Source organism: Eschrichtius robustus, chromosome 18 (assembly GCF_028021215.1).
Source record: "Eschrichtius robustus isolate mEscRob2 chromosome 18, mEscRob2.pri, whole genome shotgun sequence".
Lineage (NCBI taxonomy): Eukaryota > Metazoa > Chordata > Mammalia > Artiodactyla > Eschrichtiidae > Eschrichtius > Eschrichtius robustus.
In genome coordinates, this window is record NC_090841.1 from 33,738,302 (window position 1) to 33,757,219 (window position 18,918).

General features: G+C 37.1%; 1 protein-coding gene across 3 annotated transcripts in view; it reads right to left on the bottom strand.

Moving 5' to 3' along the window:
- DIAPH3 (diaphanous related formin 3) overlaps positions 1-18,918 on the bottom strand; it is a 568,557-nt gene that overhangs the window by 427,529 nt on the left and 122,110 nt on the right. For all 3 annotated transcript variants that reach the window (XM_068526481.1, XM_068526480.1, XM_068526482.1), the window contains one exon: positions 4,767-4,897. In XM_068526481.1, coding sequence (XP_068382582.1) covers positions 4,767-4,897 — 131 coding nt within the window. The remainder of the gene's footprint in view (positions 1-4,766; positions 4,898-18,918) is intronic.

Genomic DNA, 18,918 nt, shown 5'->3' on the forward strand with positions numbered 1-18,918 from the left:
AAATAAGAAAGAAATTCCACCTAGACACATAGAACAAACTATAGAACACCAAAAACAAAACATAATAAAACCAGAGAGAAAAGGCAGATTACCTAGAAGAGCACGAGTTTTAGATAAAAGAGCCTACCTCTCAAAAACAGCAATGTAAGGCAGAAGAAAAAATAATATCTTCAATGGACTAAGAAAAGATATCAAAAAACCTCAATTTCATGCCCTGAGGAAAACTATTCTTCAAAAGTAAAGGCAAATAAAGTCACTTTCAAACAAATAAAAGAAAGTTTTACCATCAAAGGACTCTCACTAGAGGAATGTAATGATATACTTGAGCAAAAGTAAAATCAGAAAAAAATGCACAAGAACCAAAAAAGAATGATGAGTACGTATGTGTATAAACATATATACATAAATGGATATTTGTAGTATATCTCAGTAGTAACAATAGCTAACTTACAATACGAAAAAAGAAAAAAGAGAAAATTAAAATATCACACAGAACTAGCATACAAATCAAGAGAGGATGATTGGTGTTAACGTATTTTAGGTTCAGATGAAGAGAGACTGCTTTTTCGTGTCCCTTTTAAGTACACACATGTACAGTTTCCTTTTTAAGTGTGCGCATGTTAAATTTCTCTTCTGTTTTAAGATCGAAGAGAATGTCTTCCAAATTAGTAAATGAGGAAAAATGAAATGAGAAATTTAAAATCTATCAAAAGAATTTGAGGAAGAAGGAAGAAGAAGAATACAGAAAAGAATGGGGGAGGGGTGAGCAGGAGGAGGAGGAAGAGGAACATGGAAAAAGCAGCATAAACTGAAAATTCAAAATGAAATGTCATATAAATCCCAATATATTTCTACAATTGATCTGAACAAAGATTATCAGACAAGATTTTTTTAAAAAAGCATCCATGTCCTATTTACAAAGGATGTTCCTAAAATATAAGAACAAGGTATGAACAATGATTAATTGTGATAAAATGTGAGTAGCTGCACACAGCATACATAAATATATGAAATACTGAGAGGAAAATGCAAGTCTTCAAAGAGTACATGGAAGATGATGCCATTTAAATAATGTTCAAAAGATGTAAAACCAAGCAATATATTAGGAATACATATATGGTAATCTATAATGCAAAGAAATCCAAAATTCAGGACAGTGGTCACCACGGAATAGTGCAAGAAAGGGACACTGAATTAAGGAGGGAGGCATAGAAGCTTCAAAGTTATAGGCTGTAATCTATATGCTAGCCTCATTAGTAGGTGAGTGGGCACTTATTTCACTGTAATGACAAACAACCTTTTTTATATGTTTAACATTTTATAAAAATAACTTTTATAGTAAGTCAAACTATTAGTAACTTCAAATTTTTGTCTTGACTTTTTCTCTTCAGATCAGGTTGACACCAAGAAATACAGTGATCTCGTTGCTTGCCACAAGCCTCCTGTCTCTATCCTCACGTGCAGTACGTGGCACAAAGCATTCAGCACCTCCAAAGATAAGCTCTCCTACCAGCTTTATGTTTTCAAGCCCAGAAATGCAGGAAAACTACACTCCAAACATAGCACTGATTAAATGGAATAATGACACATACAGGCTGCTTACTTGCTCTGCAGTAAACATATATTTTACTGCAAAATTTTCTAAACTGATCTTCTCGAAGTTACAGTTATTAACTTAATCAAATCTAGTTCCAAAACCTCCTTAGAAATCTTCTAACAAAATGATAAATTGTAAAATATTTCTTGTAAACTTCAAAATGCACACGTTAAGCATGAGTAAAGGAAGATAATGCCTAAAATCACAAAACACAAAGATCTAAGAAGACTGGTATTTCTGAGACAGAAACCTTATCCTTGACGGCCACGTCAACTTGAGCAAATGAAGATGCATTCTATAACTAATTTGCTATATGCAAAGATGAGTATGGCCTAAAACGCTTAATATCAATCATAATGATGTTAGTGTCTACCTTTTTATGTTTCTACCTCCACGTATTTGAAAGCTCAAACATAATTGTTGACTATGTTGAGATCCACTAAAATTTATGTTTGATAATTTGAAGAAATTGGTCTTTTCACTTGTGTTCCAAAAATAAAGCTACTATGTCTTTAAGCTCAAAACTGTCCTTGATGTTGAATAATCAATAAAACTTCAAACAGAAGAACTATGTGATCTTCAAATCAACTCTTTATAAAACAAGGCCAATAATTTGGTACTTAAAGCGCTGGTTTTCACATAATTCACTATGCAGATAGTCAAAGGATGACATGTCTCATAATTGCTACGCAGAGTTTCAGAGGTTGGTGAATGGCTCTAAAATACTGCATATCAGGGATGGGGTGGTGCGGGGGTGGTCTACTTTTTCCTTGATTTTTGATTTAAATAAATCCTGATCCCAAACCAGCATTGGAGAACTGTCATTAATTAGTTCACTTGCTTCTTTTTCCATTGTATTCACAGACATTAAAGAATTTCACTCTGATTTTCTCAATAATACTACAGATCTAATAATAATCTCAAAAGCTTACAAAAAGTTGGAATTCCTTCTCTCTTGAAATTTAGTCACATACTGTACATAAAAAAGAAAATATGAAAAACTGACTTTATCAGCAGACACATCATAACTAACTGCAAAGTCCAAAGATTTGATCAGAAATAGCTTCAAGTTTTACATGTTCAGCTAAGCCATTCCTCTGATTGGAGCACTGGGCACAGAAATACTCGTGAGTGTCTCAATTTTCTATCTACGTAAAGTGCCATGATTTCAGAAAAATTTCTCCAATGATATGGTTTTCTACTCTCTCCAATTAAAAAGACTACTTCGTAGGAAACAGCAACACTTGTGAATTGCTGATAATATATTCTATTGTACGTATATTGGCTCAATAGAACTGGCCACTCTCAGGGAAATAATTCCACAAATTTTTATTTTTGAAATATTTATTCTTTCATGAAAGAAACATACAGCATTATTTCCCAGTGTCTTTATATGGAATTACAATAAATAATTGTATCCATTGTAATATGCCTGAATTCATACATAAAATTCTCTCACAGTTATTCTTTCACTATCATGTTCATCTACTCAAAATATGAAAAATTAGAAGAGGTAATGGCAGGGCCTATTTCTTATTATACTGAAATTCCATGGTTATTTCCAGTGCCCAGTAGCTGCCAGATAAACTGAAAAATGACTGTAGCTCCCCAGTTGACCCAAAAATACCCTCTTCCTACATTTCAACTCCACAGGAATAGGGCCTGGACCTGCTTTGCTATTTACTCAAGCCCCACATCTAAGATGGTACTTGGAAACGAAACATTGGTACTTGGAAACCAGCAGGTGCTCAATAACCATTTTTTAAATGAAAACATTTAACACGTAAAGATTAAGCTGGAGACCAGAGCTCTCCATGTATGACTATACCTGTCAAATAAATAAACTCCTAATTCAACTTAGTTTCTAGCAATAGCCAACATAAGACTGAAGAAGGTTAAAATTGTTTCAATCAACAAATCTTCACTTAGCACTTTCTATGTGCTAAAAGCACTGTGCCTGGTAAAGAGAGGTATATAAGACATATGAAATCCCTGGTCTCATGCCCACCATTAATTTACAACCTAGAGAACACACTGAAAGTGATAAAATATGGAAAAATAAAGATAAAATTGAAATAATAGAGATTCTTTGTTCACTCTTCATACTCCTTAGTTAAACCTCACTTTCATGTCTCTCAGCAGGTAGGGTCTTTTTATTTTAAATGCTTATACTGTCAAGGATCTTTATCATACTGTAGCCAAACTTCAGAAACATCCAGAATATCAGAGTATCAAAAAAATTCTTTTATATATCATTAACCTCCAATCATAGTTTTTCATTCTGGCCCTCTAGCCCTTTGTCTATACTTTATACACACACACACACATATATGCATACATATATATATATACATATATATGTATATAGAGCTAGGGCTAGAAAATATTTATATATATTTATGCAGAAATAAGCATTCATTATACAATAAGAAATCAAAACTAATCTACCTTAGACTCTTGCAGCTCAGAAATTCTGATTCTATGACTGTTCAGACATTTTATAACAATTCCTACTTAAAATTTTTCAAGAATATGCTGGACTAAAAGGTCTAAAAACTGATTTATCAAGACACCTATTGTAGTTACAGTAGCTAGATACAGGGCACCCAGTTAAATTTGGAATTCTGGAAAAACAACAAATAATTTTTTAACGTAACTACGTCTAAAACCCAGATTTTACTGGGCGTCCTATATTTTTATTTGCTAAGTCTGACAACGCTAACCTATGGGCTCCTATAAAGATACCAATTCCAATAAAGGAAATAATAAATTAATAGTATTTCTTGCTATATCAAACAGGAATGAGCCAATATATATGTACAATACCAAAATTCAGAGTGAAACTCAGCCCCATTAAATTGACAGTTTCTGATGACTGTTCTCTTTTGAAAAACACCTTAAGCTTTTAAAAATCCTAAGAAAAAAAAAAAAAGAATGACTTTTTTAAAAGTCCACAGGCTATATATCACTCAGTAATAAACACAAAAGGTACTATTGAGACTGTATTTCCACATGCATATAAAAATTATGTATTCAATTTTTACCTTGAGAAGTTGTTGAGATAGACCACCTATTTACTCACAGGCACCATGAAGTACTGCATAAAAGTGGCAGATCATGGCATCTGTTTAATTCAGTAATATGCCCTCATATTCAGATAGACAATTACCTCACGGGATTACTCGTCAAAGACACACGGAGGGACTCCAGGCACGTGAAAAGCCTCTCATCTGCAGACCCCATCTTCAGTTCATGGATGAATTCCTGAGGTGAGATCTGTCGACTACTCTTAACACTTCCCTGTAAAATAAGTTTAAAAAATTTAATTCATGTTGTGTGAAGATTATCCATTAAAATAGTAACTACATTAATCCCACCTTTCATATTAACAGTGGCACACAACTACTCTGAGTAGCATTATTTTGAGAGGATGATTTCCTTACTTCTGCCCATAAATCTATAATCCATGGTATCCACAAAAGATAGCAACATAATATCAAAAGGTTTTCAAATTAAAATAATTGCTTTGTCAAATCCAGACTATCATGGAAAACGTAGGAAATATCTGAAAATATACCAATGTGTTTTAGGCACATGCAAAATAAAAACCAAAACTTAATACAAGAATGACCCTATTAAAATTAATATTCCAAGCAACACAGAAAAAGCTGTAAATCATTAAGCACCTAGTTCAAGGCAATACAGACACAGAGATTATCAAAACCTAAGTATGGAAGGAGAAACCCAAGCAAGGAAACAGTACTATTCAGTGCAGTCTAATTCCTCTAACATGCCACCAAGGGACCAAAGGAGGAACACCCAACTTGGCAGAACGGACAAGGGAAGCCAAAGGGAAGGTATGTAAGAGTTAGGTAGGCAAAGACTTAGACAAGAATATCTTTCAGACTAAAACATCACACAAAAGCACACACCCAAAAAGAAAAACAAAAGCACATAGCACATACAACTGAAGATAGACGCCAGGTCCTGGAGTGGTAGAGCACCGCCACACAAACAGCTTTTCCAGGGGGTTTGGAAGCATCACACCGGCAGCAGTATGAAATACATATGAGAAGAGCTGGAGTTCATTCATTATTCAACAAACATTAATTCCCTACTAAGTGCCTGTCGCTGTGCTAAGTGCTGAAAAAAACCAGTGAACAAGAGACAAAGATACCTACCTGCACGGAGCTTTATTCTCCACGGAGAAGAATAAAGAATGACAGACAATAAATGTAAAATAATTAACATACGTCTCACTGTAGTGTTAAGTGCTATAGAGAAAAATAAAAACAGGAGGAGGAATAAGCAGCATTAGGAGGTGGGATGCAATTTCAAACAGGGTGGTCAAAGAAAAAAGAAAGCTTCACAGAAAAGACTCTGAAGGCCTCAAACCTGAAAGTTAGAATAAAGGTTTGAAGGAGGTGAGAGCTCTAAACATGCAGATATCTGGAAAAAATTTGTGATGGAGGGGACTGTAGGCCTTACAGGCCACCAAAGAACTTGACTTTTACTCTGAGATCAGAAGCATCAGAAGCAGAAAGGCCTGTTGAGAAGGTATGTGTTTATTCCAGATGAGAAATGATGAGGATGCCGAACTAATAATAAACTCCAGAATTATATCTATTTAAATTACAGATTACAAATCTAATGGGAAAGGAACTGTACATGCCCAAAAGCAGCTAAGTTGGGATGGTAGGAAATTAGATGTATTTTTTCATTTCTTTTTATTTTTATTAATTTGCTACAATGTTGCACAAGGAAACATTCCCAATAATGCAAAACAAATTAGCCCTGGGAAACAGGTGATTTTCATCAATAGCAAGTCATAATTTACTAAAGAAAAATATGCCATTCCATGAAATGGGAGCTAACTGAATCCACATTCTATAGGGTCCTTACAGCAAAGTTCCTAAAGAGGTGAGTTCAGGCATCCAAAAACCCGAACAATGCTTTAATTTGCTTTAATGACCCAGAATAGGGCACTTAATGAACAGAATGTCCCCATTAATAAAGTCTTCCAGGTATTATAACTTCCATGTTGGTCAAATCAACATGTTGGTCCCCCTAAAATTGGGAACAAGAGAAGACATGTCAGCTCTCACCATTCCTATTCAGTATTGTAGTGAAGGTCCTAGATAGTGCAGTAAGGCAGTAACAACAACAGACACACAGATTAGAAAGGAAGAAGTAGATATGTCTATTAGCAAATGAGATGATTATCTACACGAATTTAGCAAACTCACAGAATAAAATTCAATACAGAAAAACAATTTTTTTTTCCTAACTACTACCAGCAATTAGAAAATAAAACTTTTAAATATATCATTTTCTAACAGCATCAAAAAATTACAAAATCATTAGGAAAATTTTTAACAAAAGAAGGGAAATATCTATACACTGAAAACTATAAAACATTGTGGAGAGAAAGAAGACCTAAATAAATGAAGGTGCTATACCATGTTCCTGGATCAGATGACTCAATATCAAGAAATCCACTAATAAATACATTTAAAAAATAATAATTTATAGATTCAATATAATCACCATCAATGTTCCAGCAAGCTTTTTTGAAGAAATTGAGAAGCAGGTTCTAAAATTAATATGGAAATGCAGAGAACCTACAATAGAACAATTTTGAAAAAGAATAAAGTTGGGGGCTTACTTTATCTGATTTCAAGATTTACTGAAAAGCTACAGTAATCAAAGTAGAATTCATGGAACATTAACAGAACAGAAGAGAGTACAGAAATATACTTGAATCTATGTAGTCAATGATTCTCAACAAAGATCTCAATGTAATTCAATGGGGTAAGAAGAATCTTTTCAACAACTGGTGTTAGAATAATTGAACATCCACATGAAAGAATGTGGACCTAAATTCTAGACCTAAATGTAAAAGCTAAAATTACAAAATGTCTAGAAGAACACATAGTGAAAATCTTCACTACCCTGAGGAAGGCAAAGGTTCTTAGGATACAAAAGCACTAACTATAAAGTTGGATTTCATCAAAATGTAAACCTTCCACTTTTCAAAAGGCTCTTTTTTTATTAAGATAGCTTCATTAAGAAAATGAAAGGTAAGCCACAGACTGAGAAAACATTGCAATACCTGTCAAGAACTGTGCAGAGGCTGAGATTTTACCCTACATACAAGCTAAGTTAGCCTGTTACTATTTCATGAATTCTGACAGAAAACACAAGACTCCTCAGTTAGAGACAAAAGGACTCTATTATACATGTTGGTTCCCTAACCCACCAACCCACAGGGATGATGCAGAGATCCCTGATGAATGATGGATACCTACACACGCGGTGGACTGTATAACAAGGGAAGAACACTGAGCTTGGGGGAATCACCACTTTCATAGTGAACAGTAACAAACCCGCTCATTATCCACAGAGATATAACTTCACCTCTAAAGTTGCCTCACTGTAAACGCAGTCCTGAGAAATGACCTGGATAAAGAATGGTCAGGCCTTGCATGTTGGCATAACCAGAAAGAATATACAGGGATATCCGGGGCCCATGGTAGACTGTCTCTCCCAACGATAAATATATCTCATAAACAGCAGTCCCCAACCTTTTTGGCGCCAGGGACCAGTTTCGTGGAAGACAATTTTTCCACAGACCGAGGGGTTTGGGGGGATGGTTCAGGCAGTAATGCGAGTGATGGGAAGCGGCAGACGAAGCTTCACTCGCTTGCCTGCCGTTCACCTCCTGCTGTGTGGCCCGGTTCCTAACAGCGCTGGGGTTGGGGACCCCTGTCATAAAGGATTTCTATTCAAACCATTTAATGAACTCCTACAATTCAATAGTAATAAGACAAACAGTCCATTTAAAAACATGAATAACAGACTTTGCAAAAGAAGATGTATGAATGGTCAATAAGCATATGAAATGATGTTCAAGATCATTTGTCATCAGGGAAATGCAAAATAAAACCAAAAACAAAATAATGCTACATACCTCCTGGAATGGTGAAGGTGTGAAGCACCTGGAACTCTCCTACACAACTAGTGGAGATGTAAAACAGTACCACCACTTATAAAACAGTTTAGAGATTTCTTTTAAAGTTAAATAGACACTGACTCAGCAAGTGCACAACTAGGTGTTAAGTAGGAGGGGAAAAAATCCATACAACATTCAGAACAGCTTTATTCATAAAAGCCAAAGACTGGGAACAATGCAAGCATTCATCAACAAGTTGTTCTATATCCATACAATGGAATACTATGCAACAATGAAAAATTTCACTACTGATAATGCAACAAGATAGATGAATCCAAAAAACTATGCTGAGTTAAAGAAGTCAAACCAAAAAAAGAGAACATAATGTTTGGTTCCCTTTATAGGAAAGACCGAGGCCAATCTGTCAATCTTTTCTCTGGGGCCACTCTGGTTCAAGACACAGAAGCTGAGCTGTTAATTATCGGTGTGTTTGATTAGAGAATGAAGGTAAACGCAGACAACATTTTAAATGGGGCAGCAAGTAGACTTTCCCAATAAACACTGGGAAAAACAGAATAAACTTACTGGGAAAAACTAATTCTTTATTTTAACCATATTAGGTTTTTCCAGTTTGAAACATTTACTGTGTAAAGGCCTCTGCATTTTCACCTGAGATTCCTGCCTTGACACCCTCCCCTCTTACCCAAACCCTCAGCATCACTACTATGCAGGCTCCTCGCACTGGCTACTCCCAGACATCAGTTAGATCTGGGCCAAAACTAACTTCCCGGGAGGACTTTTTTATAAGCCACACAAACTGAGTCCCCCACCCCATCTATGGATTCCTTTTTCAAAACACTCACCACTCTGTATTGTAATAACTTTAATTGCTATTTATTGCTTAAAGGGTATATTGAGTACCTACTGTGTGCCGACATTGTTTATATGATGTGGCTACACTGGTGACATAAAAGTCAAAGATGACTCCTAGGTTTGGGGCCTAAGCCAAAATGTAGTGCTAACTACTTAAATGGAAAAGGTGGAAGAAAAAGAATGAGTAATAGAGGAAGCAGCTATTTAAAAGTCATAAGTTTGATCAAATGACATTTTTTTCTGTCTAAGAAAATAAAATCCGAGCAGAGACCAGAATAAAGAAAAGCAGGGAACATGGGCATTCTGGAAGAAGGGTATTTCAAGCAAACAGAAGAGCAAATACAAAGCCCTAAGGTAGGAATGAACTCGGCATATTTGAAGGACAGCAAGAAGATTCAACTAAATCCCAGTGAGTGTGACAAAGAGTTATAGATGACAAGCACAGATAAGACAGGCAGACATCTAATCCTGGAAGCAGGGGACTGACAAACCACAGCCAAATGTTTTTGTATGACTTGAGCTAAGAATGGTTTTCACATTTTGAAAGCTTGTAAAAAAGAAGAGGAAGAGGAGGAGAAGACAGAGAAAGAAGGGAAAGAAACAACAGCAGAAACAACTAAAAGCATACATAACACCCTAGCCTAAAATGCTTAGGATCTGGCCATTTAAGAAAAAGTTTACTGGCTCCTGATAAGGTCTTAAAAACCATGGTAGAGACTTTGGTAGAGACTTTTTATTCTAAGTGGATGGAAAAACATGCATAGAAATTATAAGACAGAACAAACATTTTTAGAAGATTATTCTAACTACTGTGTGGCACCAGACTCTAAGTGGCAAAACATGAAACAAGGAAACAAATTAGAAGCCTTCTACATTGTCTGGTGAAGAGTTGACAGCAGCCTAGTATATGACGCCAGTGATGGAAGGCATAGATTTGCTCAATATGAGGAAGATCAGATCAGACTTTCTGATAGTTTGGGTGTGAGGGGTGAGGTGTGAAAGAATTAAAATTCAAAGATGATGACAAAGCTTTTGGTCTCAACAACTAAGGGAATGGTGTCACCATCTACTGATTACTGTGACCCTGACAAGAGCAGCTTGAATGGTGGATTGGAGATAAGCCTGATCAGAAATTCAAGGGAGAAAGCAAGAAGAAGAAGGGACAACTCTTTTAAGAAGATTCTGTAAATGGGAGCAAAGAACAAGGGCAGTAGCTAGAAAGGAACCTGTGGTGTGATTTGGGGTGTTGGGGGGAAAACCACAACATGTTTGCATGCTGATGGGAATAACCAAGCAAAGAGGAAGATATTGAAGATGCAAAGGGTAGGTATAGATGCAGGAAAACAAACAAGTGAACAACAACAAAAAACCCTTGAGTAGGTGACAGAGGATGTGACCTACTATACAAGAGGAAGGATTGACCTTACACAATTGCAGGGAAAGTGGATCATTCTAAGAAGAGCAAAAGCAGAATGAATCTAAGGGAACAGATTCAGGTAGCTTGTTAGATCTGGTGACTAGGAAGTAAGGTGTGGCAGTTCTACTCTGATTACATCAACAGTCTCGGTGATAGAAGCAGCAATATAATCAGCTAAAAGTGAGGATGCAGAGCTAAAGGTATGAGAGGAGATATGAAATCATTTTCAGAAAGTAAAAAAGCACGCTGACAAAGGCCATGTGGTAGAATATCTGTTAACGTATCTGTTAAAGGCTCGCTTTGTCAACTGTGGTCATTCAGAAAACACTAGTCAATGTGGCTGTGTGCTCCCTCCCAGATGTATGTTGTGCTGATGTGCAAATGCAGAGGAGGTGGGAAGTTCCATCTAACCAAGGGCAGAGTTTATATGAACAGAGAGGCAAATGAACTGAAGATTTATGTAAGATAACAAAGGACTGTGTGTCTAAGGTCAATAAGACAAGAAGTAAGAGCATGGTGAGGGTGGGGAGGAGATGGACATGAAAAAATGGTACAGTCAATAGATTAGCAGTTCTAAAAGGGTTATAGAAGTCTTAAAGTGGGAATGTTAAGTAAGTAAGTAGGTCAGGAAAGGAAAGGAAGTTTGTAAACCATATTTAGAGGTGGTATTTTATCAATATTATCCAAGGTAATGGGTGGGTGAGATTGGGTGGAAAAACAAAAATTGTTGGGAGTGATAAAGTCAAGGAAATAAGAGGATGGAATATTAGATTGATCATCTATGTGAATGATCAAGTCAGGAAGGATGATGACAGTGGAGGGAGCAGGAAGAAAAGCAATAAGCTAGGTCAGCAAACCTCCTGGGAATAGTCAGCACCTCTGTGTGGTATCATCTTCTCCATTAGAACACATCTACTAGGGCAGCGTCTGCTTCTGGGAGCCTAATGCAGCACTGCGTCACCAGTCCCTGGTAAAGTGCCTAGCATTCAATGAATGAATGAATGAGGTTATAAAATGGAAGGCACACATGGACTAAGGATTACAAGAAAGGAGAGGCAGATACGTCACACCAAAAAAAAAAAATTCTGAAGAATGAATGCTTAGCTAGAAAGGACTATTTCAATTTAAAGACATAGGAAATAGACCAGATAATTGGGAGATTAGTTTTCAGCACCATTTCCCCCCTTTTATTATATTACTATCAAAATACAGGTACAAAAGAAAGGAAATTGAGGGGAGAAAATATTATGTTACATGAATAATCAGAAATATTCCTTTTAAACACAGCCCTTCCAGTGTTTCTTTCATTTTACATAACTTCAAAGGAAGCAGCCAGGAAGAGGAGGAAGATACTCACGTCTGCATACCTCTAAGTCCATTAGCCATGAAGACAAAAATATTTAGAAAGCTTTATCCCCTGTGGTATCAAAACACATTAGCAAGAGAAGGATGTCCACCTGACATCACAAAAATTAGAATGATATTTATCCAACATAGTTTTTAAACCTTTTTTAATCCCTTAGTAAATTTTACTCTAAAATACCATATGCAGGATAAAAAGAAAAGTACATACACTACTCTTGTCATATTTTTTATTAAAAAATATCCTAAGGTACAAAGAGTAATATACCCTTTCACAACTTATTTCCCTTACCTGTTCTATTTCTCTAAAATCAAACATTCATTCTTTTGCTATGTAACTATTAAAGGTAATAGTAACCATTTCCTTTGACCTGTCTTAGAGCAGATTCATTTGTACCTGCCTCGATGCCTGCGTTTCATCTCGGTTTAGGTGTAAGACTTATTCAGCATATTTCTTCATTATTCTGTCTCATTTATTTGTTTGCAGAGTAATTTGGAATACCATTTCTATGACAAATTAAAAATACTGTATTTTGTTTTGTTGTATTTCCGAGTTACTAGTGAAAAGTACTAAAGAGCTGACTTTCTTTCCTTTTTCAAATAACTGAACTATTTCTATACAACCATGGAGAATACACCATTTAATGATGACCTGATTTTTAAAATAATAAAAGTAAAAAGCTAAATCTAGAAAGTCTGCATGCTCTGCAGGAAGCTGACACAGCATAATGCCCATGTGGGTGAGGACAATGGCCTTATAGTCCCTAGTAAAGTGTTTAACACACGGTAGGTTGCTTTAAGCAAAACTTTGCCTACATTATCTGAGACATCACAGAATTCAGAAACTGTATCCTTAAAATACTACTCCAATCACTGTAAACTATCACTCAACTTGTTAAATCGTATCTTATTCCTCTCAGAAAGTAGGTAGCCTGTACCAAAATTCACCGTGCAGCATCTCCAACCTCAGGGAATTGTTTAGTTTTTTTATTACACCTAAACCTATCAAGAAAAATCAGCATTTCTTAACATGAAGACCCAAAATATAGCCTCTAGAGGTTAAAAACTTAAAATATTGGGGGACTGTAAGAATAGACTGAAGATTTAAGTGCTTTTTGTATGAAGATATGAAGAGTTACTGGACTCAAGATCCTTCTCCATGACATTCACTTTGTAATTTTCAGTAGGTTAACTTCAGAATACAGAAAAATTCCATCAACATAAAGCCAAAATAGTCAAAACACCTAAGTTCTCATAGTAATGAGTATGTGTACTCTTGCAAGGGTGTGTATATGTCTAGCTCTATGTCTGTCTATTTATGTCAGTAACAAATTAACTGCCTCAGATTCTCTTTAGCATTGCGATTCCCAAATTCTTGGTACCTATTCAGATGATGAGACTTGTGAAGATAAATAAGATGATATGAAATATGGAGACTATTTAAAGAAAAAGTTTGCATTGATAATGACAACATTTTAAGAAAACAGCAGAGTCAGCACTGTACAAAAAAGGGGTAGCACAGTTGCTGCCAAGGGGGTAATTAAAATCTAAATTACTATCATGTGTATTGCTATTAAAATGAATTGTGACAATTTCCTTGCATTTTTCAAATGATTTCTAGCATCTCCAATGTTACTGATCAAAAGAAACATCAACCTGTGTCATTGCAGTATGAATTACCTGTTTTCAGAACATTTGTGATCCCAATAGATCTCCACTGCCAATAAAACCTGTCATTCAGAGATGATATTATGCTATTATGCTATATTATGATATTATGATGTTACGATATTGTTTCATAGTAGAAACAACGAGCGATGAAAAGTACTACAGAAAGGAGCATTCACTAACAAAATTAAGTTTAGCAAAGAACTCCCTTAAAGAGTTATTTTTTTCCATAAGCATTTAATGAACACCATTATGAACCAAAACTTCTGCCTATAATTTTAAAGGCTGCTTTTAGTGTAGAGTAAAAATACCATATGTTAAAAGTTTAGAATTACCAAGTACATTTTACAAAGAAACATGACAAAATACAGAAAATCTACTGCTCTTTCCCCTTTCAGTTTCTAAAACATCTTTATAGAGAAAAAAAAGAAACTGATTGACCCCATACTAATTTTAGTCACTAAGAAGTTAAGTTGAATAAATAATAAAAGAAATTCAACACACTATATTTCTCTTATTATCCATCAATACCTAACTAGCATCGATTTCGCTTCCATTCACAGGAAAGCTTTCCTTTGCTGGCCCATTGCCTTCAAAAGACACTTGACTATTTAGACAATTTTATGTATTTAAAAAGTGTTGCTCCAACTGCTGAATGCATTATAACATTTCCACCTGCTTACCATGACCAGAACTAAGGTGTTCTTTAGCTTTTAAGCCTCAAAAAGGATATACCATAACAGTTAACAGTCAGCTGCTTCTACCAGAGGATAGTTACTGAATAAACCACAGTGAGCCACACCCAACAGACACAGTGCAAAAACTATAGCACCACACACCATGAACACATAGCATGAAATACAACATGCACTTATAAAGAATGAAGATATCACTATGAACTGACATGGCATGCTTATCAGGACATATTTTGAAGTGGAAAAATTATAAAAGAATATCTATAGTATAATACTTTGTATATTATAAAAGAGAAATAAGAAAATATACATATATCTGTTTATTTGTACAGGAAGACACAGGAAGGAATAACCAGGAACTAATGAGACTATCCCTTCCAGAGGTGAAAGGGAACATGGTAGATAAGATGGGGGAGTAGGACACCTAAGAGAAAGGATGGTAGGTGACAAGTCTCAGAATATACCTTTTTGTATAGTTCAGATTTTTGGAACTATGGTGATGTTTCATATACTCAAAAAGAAAAAAAATCAAAGGACAATGGGAAGGAAATCCTAAAATGAAATGAATCCAAATACAAATGGATTTCAAATGGATAGTAATGGCAGAGAAATAAGCCAGAATATGAAATTTGAAGGTGTGGTTTTGGGAGGTGGGGGTATTTAGATAGATAGATAGAGAGAGAGAGAGAGAGAGAGAGAGAGAAAGAGAGAGAGAGATACATAAAGATAGGGAAAGAAATATATATAAGATGGGTGTCTGTATACACATATCATGTGTTTTCCACATATGGATACACATATATTATATATGTATACATTATACATACATATATGCAATATCCAAAAATGCACAACAAAAATATATATACGTGTCATACATACAAGCATATACATGTATGTATGTATGTCTACATGCACATACATACACATGTTTATGTCCTAGCTCTGTCTGAAGGGCCTAGAAGTAAAGCCATTCTATTAGTAGAAGACCTAGCACCCAGATAATGATTTTTAAATTGCATTCTCCACAAAAAGGATAAGGGCTAGGACAGAACAAGATGATCTTGGAAGATTTTATGCAAGACAGTAAGGAAGTGCTCAAAGAATGAAGGGGATATGCCTAAGGACAAAAGACCAGCTTGAAAGGGTTTCTATTAGTCAAATATACAGGGGGGTAGGGGATGTAGAATGACTGCTTAAAGGACATGTGGTCCCCTTTGGGGTTGATGAAAATGTTCTGGAACTAGATGGTAGCAATGGTTACACAACACTGTGAAGATAATAAATGCCAATGAATTGTACAGTTTAAAATGGTTAAAGTGATGAATTTTATATTACCACAAGAAACTTTTTAAAAATTTATAAAACAGAAAAAAATAAATTTTTAGTGTTAGAAGTCAGAACAGGAAATATCTTGGGGAGGAGGAAGGGGAATGACTGGGACACTGGAGCTTGCTAGCGCTGTCCTAGTTCTCCAGCTGAGTCTTGATTACATGGGTGCACTTACTCTGTAATAGTTTATCTAGCACTACACTAAAGATATGTGGACTTTATGAATGTAAAGTACTAAAAATCCATTTTAAAATTTGCTAATTTTGATGCCTTATGCTATTCCTAAGGTTAGATAGGTACATGCAAATGGAATTCCTTTTAAATCTTTAATTTACATTTAAAAAACATGCCACTTAGGAGGAGCTTCAAGATGGCGGAAGAGTAAGACGTGGAGATCACCTTCCTCCCCACAAATACATCAAAAATACATCTACATGTGGAACAACTCCTACAGAACACCTACTGAATGTTGGCAGAAGACCTCAGACCTCCCAAAAGGCAAGAAACTCCCCACATACCTGGGTAGGGCAAAAGAAAAAACCAAGACAAAAGAATAGGGACAGGACCTGCACCAGTGGGAGGGAGCTGTGAAAAAGGAAAGGTTTATACACACTAGGAAGGCACTTTGCAGACGGAGACTGCGGTGGCGGGGGGGGGGGGGGGGGGCGGAAAGCTTCAGAGCCACGGAGGAGAGTGCAACAACAGGAGTGCAGAGGGCAAAGCGGAGAGATTCCCGCATAGAGGATCAGTGCCAACCAGCACTCACCAGCCCGAGAGGCTTGTCTGCTCATCCGCCGGGCAGGGACTGGGAGCTGAGGCTCGGGCTTTGGTCAGATCGCAGGGAGAGGACTGGGGTTGGCTGCGTGAACACAGCCTGAAGGGGGCTAGTGTGCCACAGCTAGCCGGGAGGGAGTCCGGGAAAAAGTCTGGAGATGCCAAAGAGGCAAGAGACTTTTTCCTGCCTCTTTGTTTCCTGGTGCGAGAGGAGAGGGGATTAAGAGCGCCGCCTAAACGAGCTCCAGAGATGGGTGCGAGCCGCAGCTATCAGCGCAGACCCCAGAGACGGGCATGAGACGCTAAGGCTGCTGCTGCCGCCACCAAGAAGCCTGTGTGCAAGCAGAGGTCACTCCCTACACCTCCCCTCCCAGGAGCCTGAGCAGCCCACAAATGCCAGGGTCCCGTGATCCAGGGACAACTTCCCCAGGAGAATTCACAGTGTGCCTCACGATGGTGCAACGTCACACTGGCTTCTGCCGCCGCAGGCTCACCCCGCACTCCGTACGGCCTGAGTGAGCCAGAGCCCCCGAAACAGCTGCTCCTTTAACCCCGTCCTGTCTGAGTGAAGAACAGACGCCCTCAGGCGACCTGCACGCAGAGGCTGGTCCAAATCCAAAGCTGAACCTCAGGAGCTGTGCGAACAAAGAAGAGAAAGGGAAATCTCTCCCAGCAGCATCAGGAGCAGCGGATTAAATCTCCAGAATCAACTTGACGGACCCTGCATCTGTGGAATACCTGAATAAACAACGAATCATCCCAAATTGAGGAGGCGGACCTCGGGAGCAACGATATATATATTTTTTTTCCCTTTTCCTCTTTTTGTCAGTGTGTATGTGTATGCTTCTGTGTGAAATTTTGTCTGTATAGCTTGGTGTTACCATTTCTCCTAGGGTTCTGTCTCTCCGTTTTTTTTTTAATTACTTTTTTAAAATGTTTTTTAATAATTATGTTTTTTACTTTAATAACTTTATTTTATTTTATCTTCTTCTTTCTTGCTTTCTTTTTTTTTTTCCTCCCTTTTATTCTGAGCCGTGGGGTTGACAGGCTCCTGGTGCTCCAGCCAGGCATCAGGGCTGTGCTTCTGAGGTGGCAGAGCCAAGTTCAGGACACTGGTCCACAAAAGACCTCCCAGCTCCACATAATACCAAATGGTGAAAATCTCCCAGAGATCTCCATCTCAATGCCAAGACCCAGCTCCACTCAACAACCAGCAAGCTACAGTGCTGGACACCCTATGCCAAACAACTAGCAAGACAGGAACACAACCCCATCTATTAGCAGAGAGGCTACCTAAAATCATAATAAGGCCACAGAAACCCCAAAATACACCACCAGACGTGGACGTGCCCACCAGAAAGACAAGATCCAGACTCATCCACCAGAACTCAGGCACTAGTCCCCTCCACCAGGAAGCCTACACAACCCACTGAACCAAATTTACCTACTAGGGACAGACACCAAAAACAACAGGAACTACGAACATGCGGCCTGTGAAAAGGAGACCCCAAACACAGTAAGTTAAGCAAAATGAGAAGACAGACAAACACACAGCAGACGAAGGAGCAAGGCAAAAACCCACCAGACCTAACAAATGAAGAGGAAATAGGCACTCCACCTGAAAAAGAATTCAGAATAATGATAGTAAAGATGATCCAAAATCTTGGGAATACAATGGAGAACATACAATAAACGTTTAGCAAGGACCTAGAATAACTAAAGAGCAAACACTGATGAACAACACAATAAATGAAATTAAAAATTCTCTAGAAGGGATCAATAGCAGAATAACTGAGGCAGAAGAACGGATAAGTGACCTGGAAGACAAAATAGTAGAAATAACTACTGCAGAGCAGAATAAAGAAAAAAGAATGAAAAGAATTGAGGACAGTCTCAGAGACCTCTGGGACAACATTAAACACACCAACATTCGAATTACAGGGGTTCCAGAAGAAGAAGAGAAAAAGAAAGGGATTGAGAAAATATTTGAAGAGATTATAGTTGAAAACTTTCCTAATATGGGAAAGGAAACAGTTAATCAAGTCCAGGACGCACAGAGATTCCCATACAGGATAAACCAAGGAGAAACACGCCAAGACACATATTAATCAAACTATCAAAAATGAAATACAAGGAAAAAAATATTAAACGCAGCAAGGGAAAAACAACAAATCACACATAAGGGAATCCCCATAAGGTTAGCAGCTGATCTTTCAGCAGAAAATCTGCAAGCCAGAAGGGAGTGGCA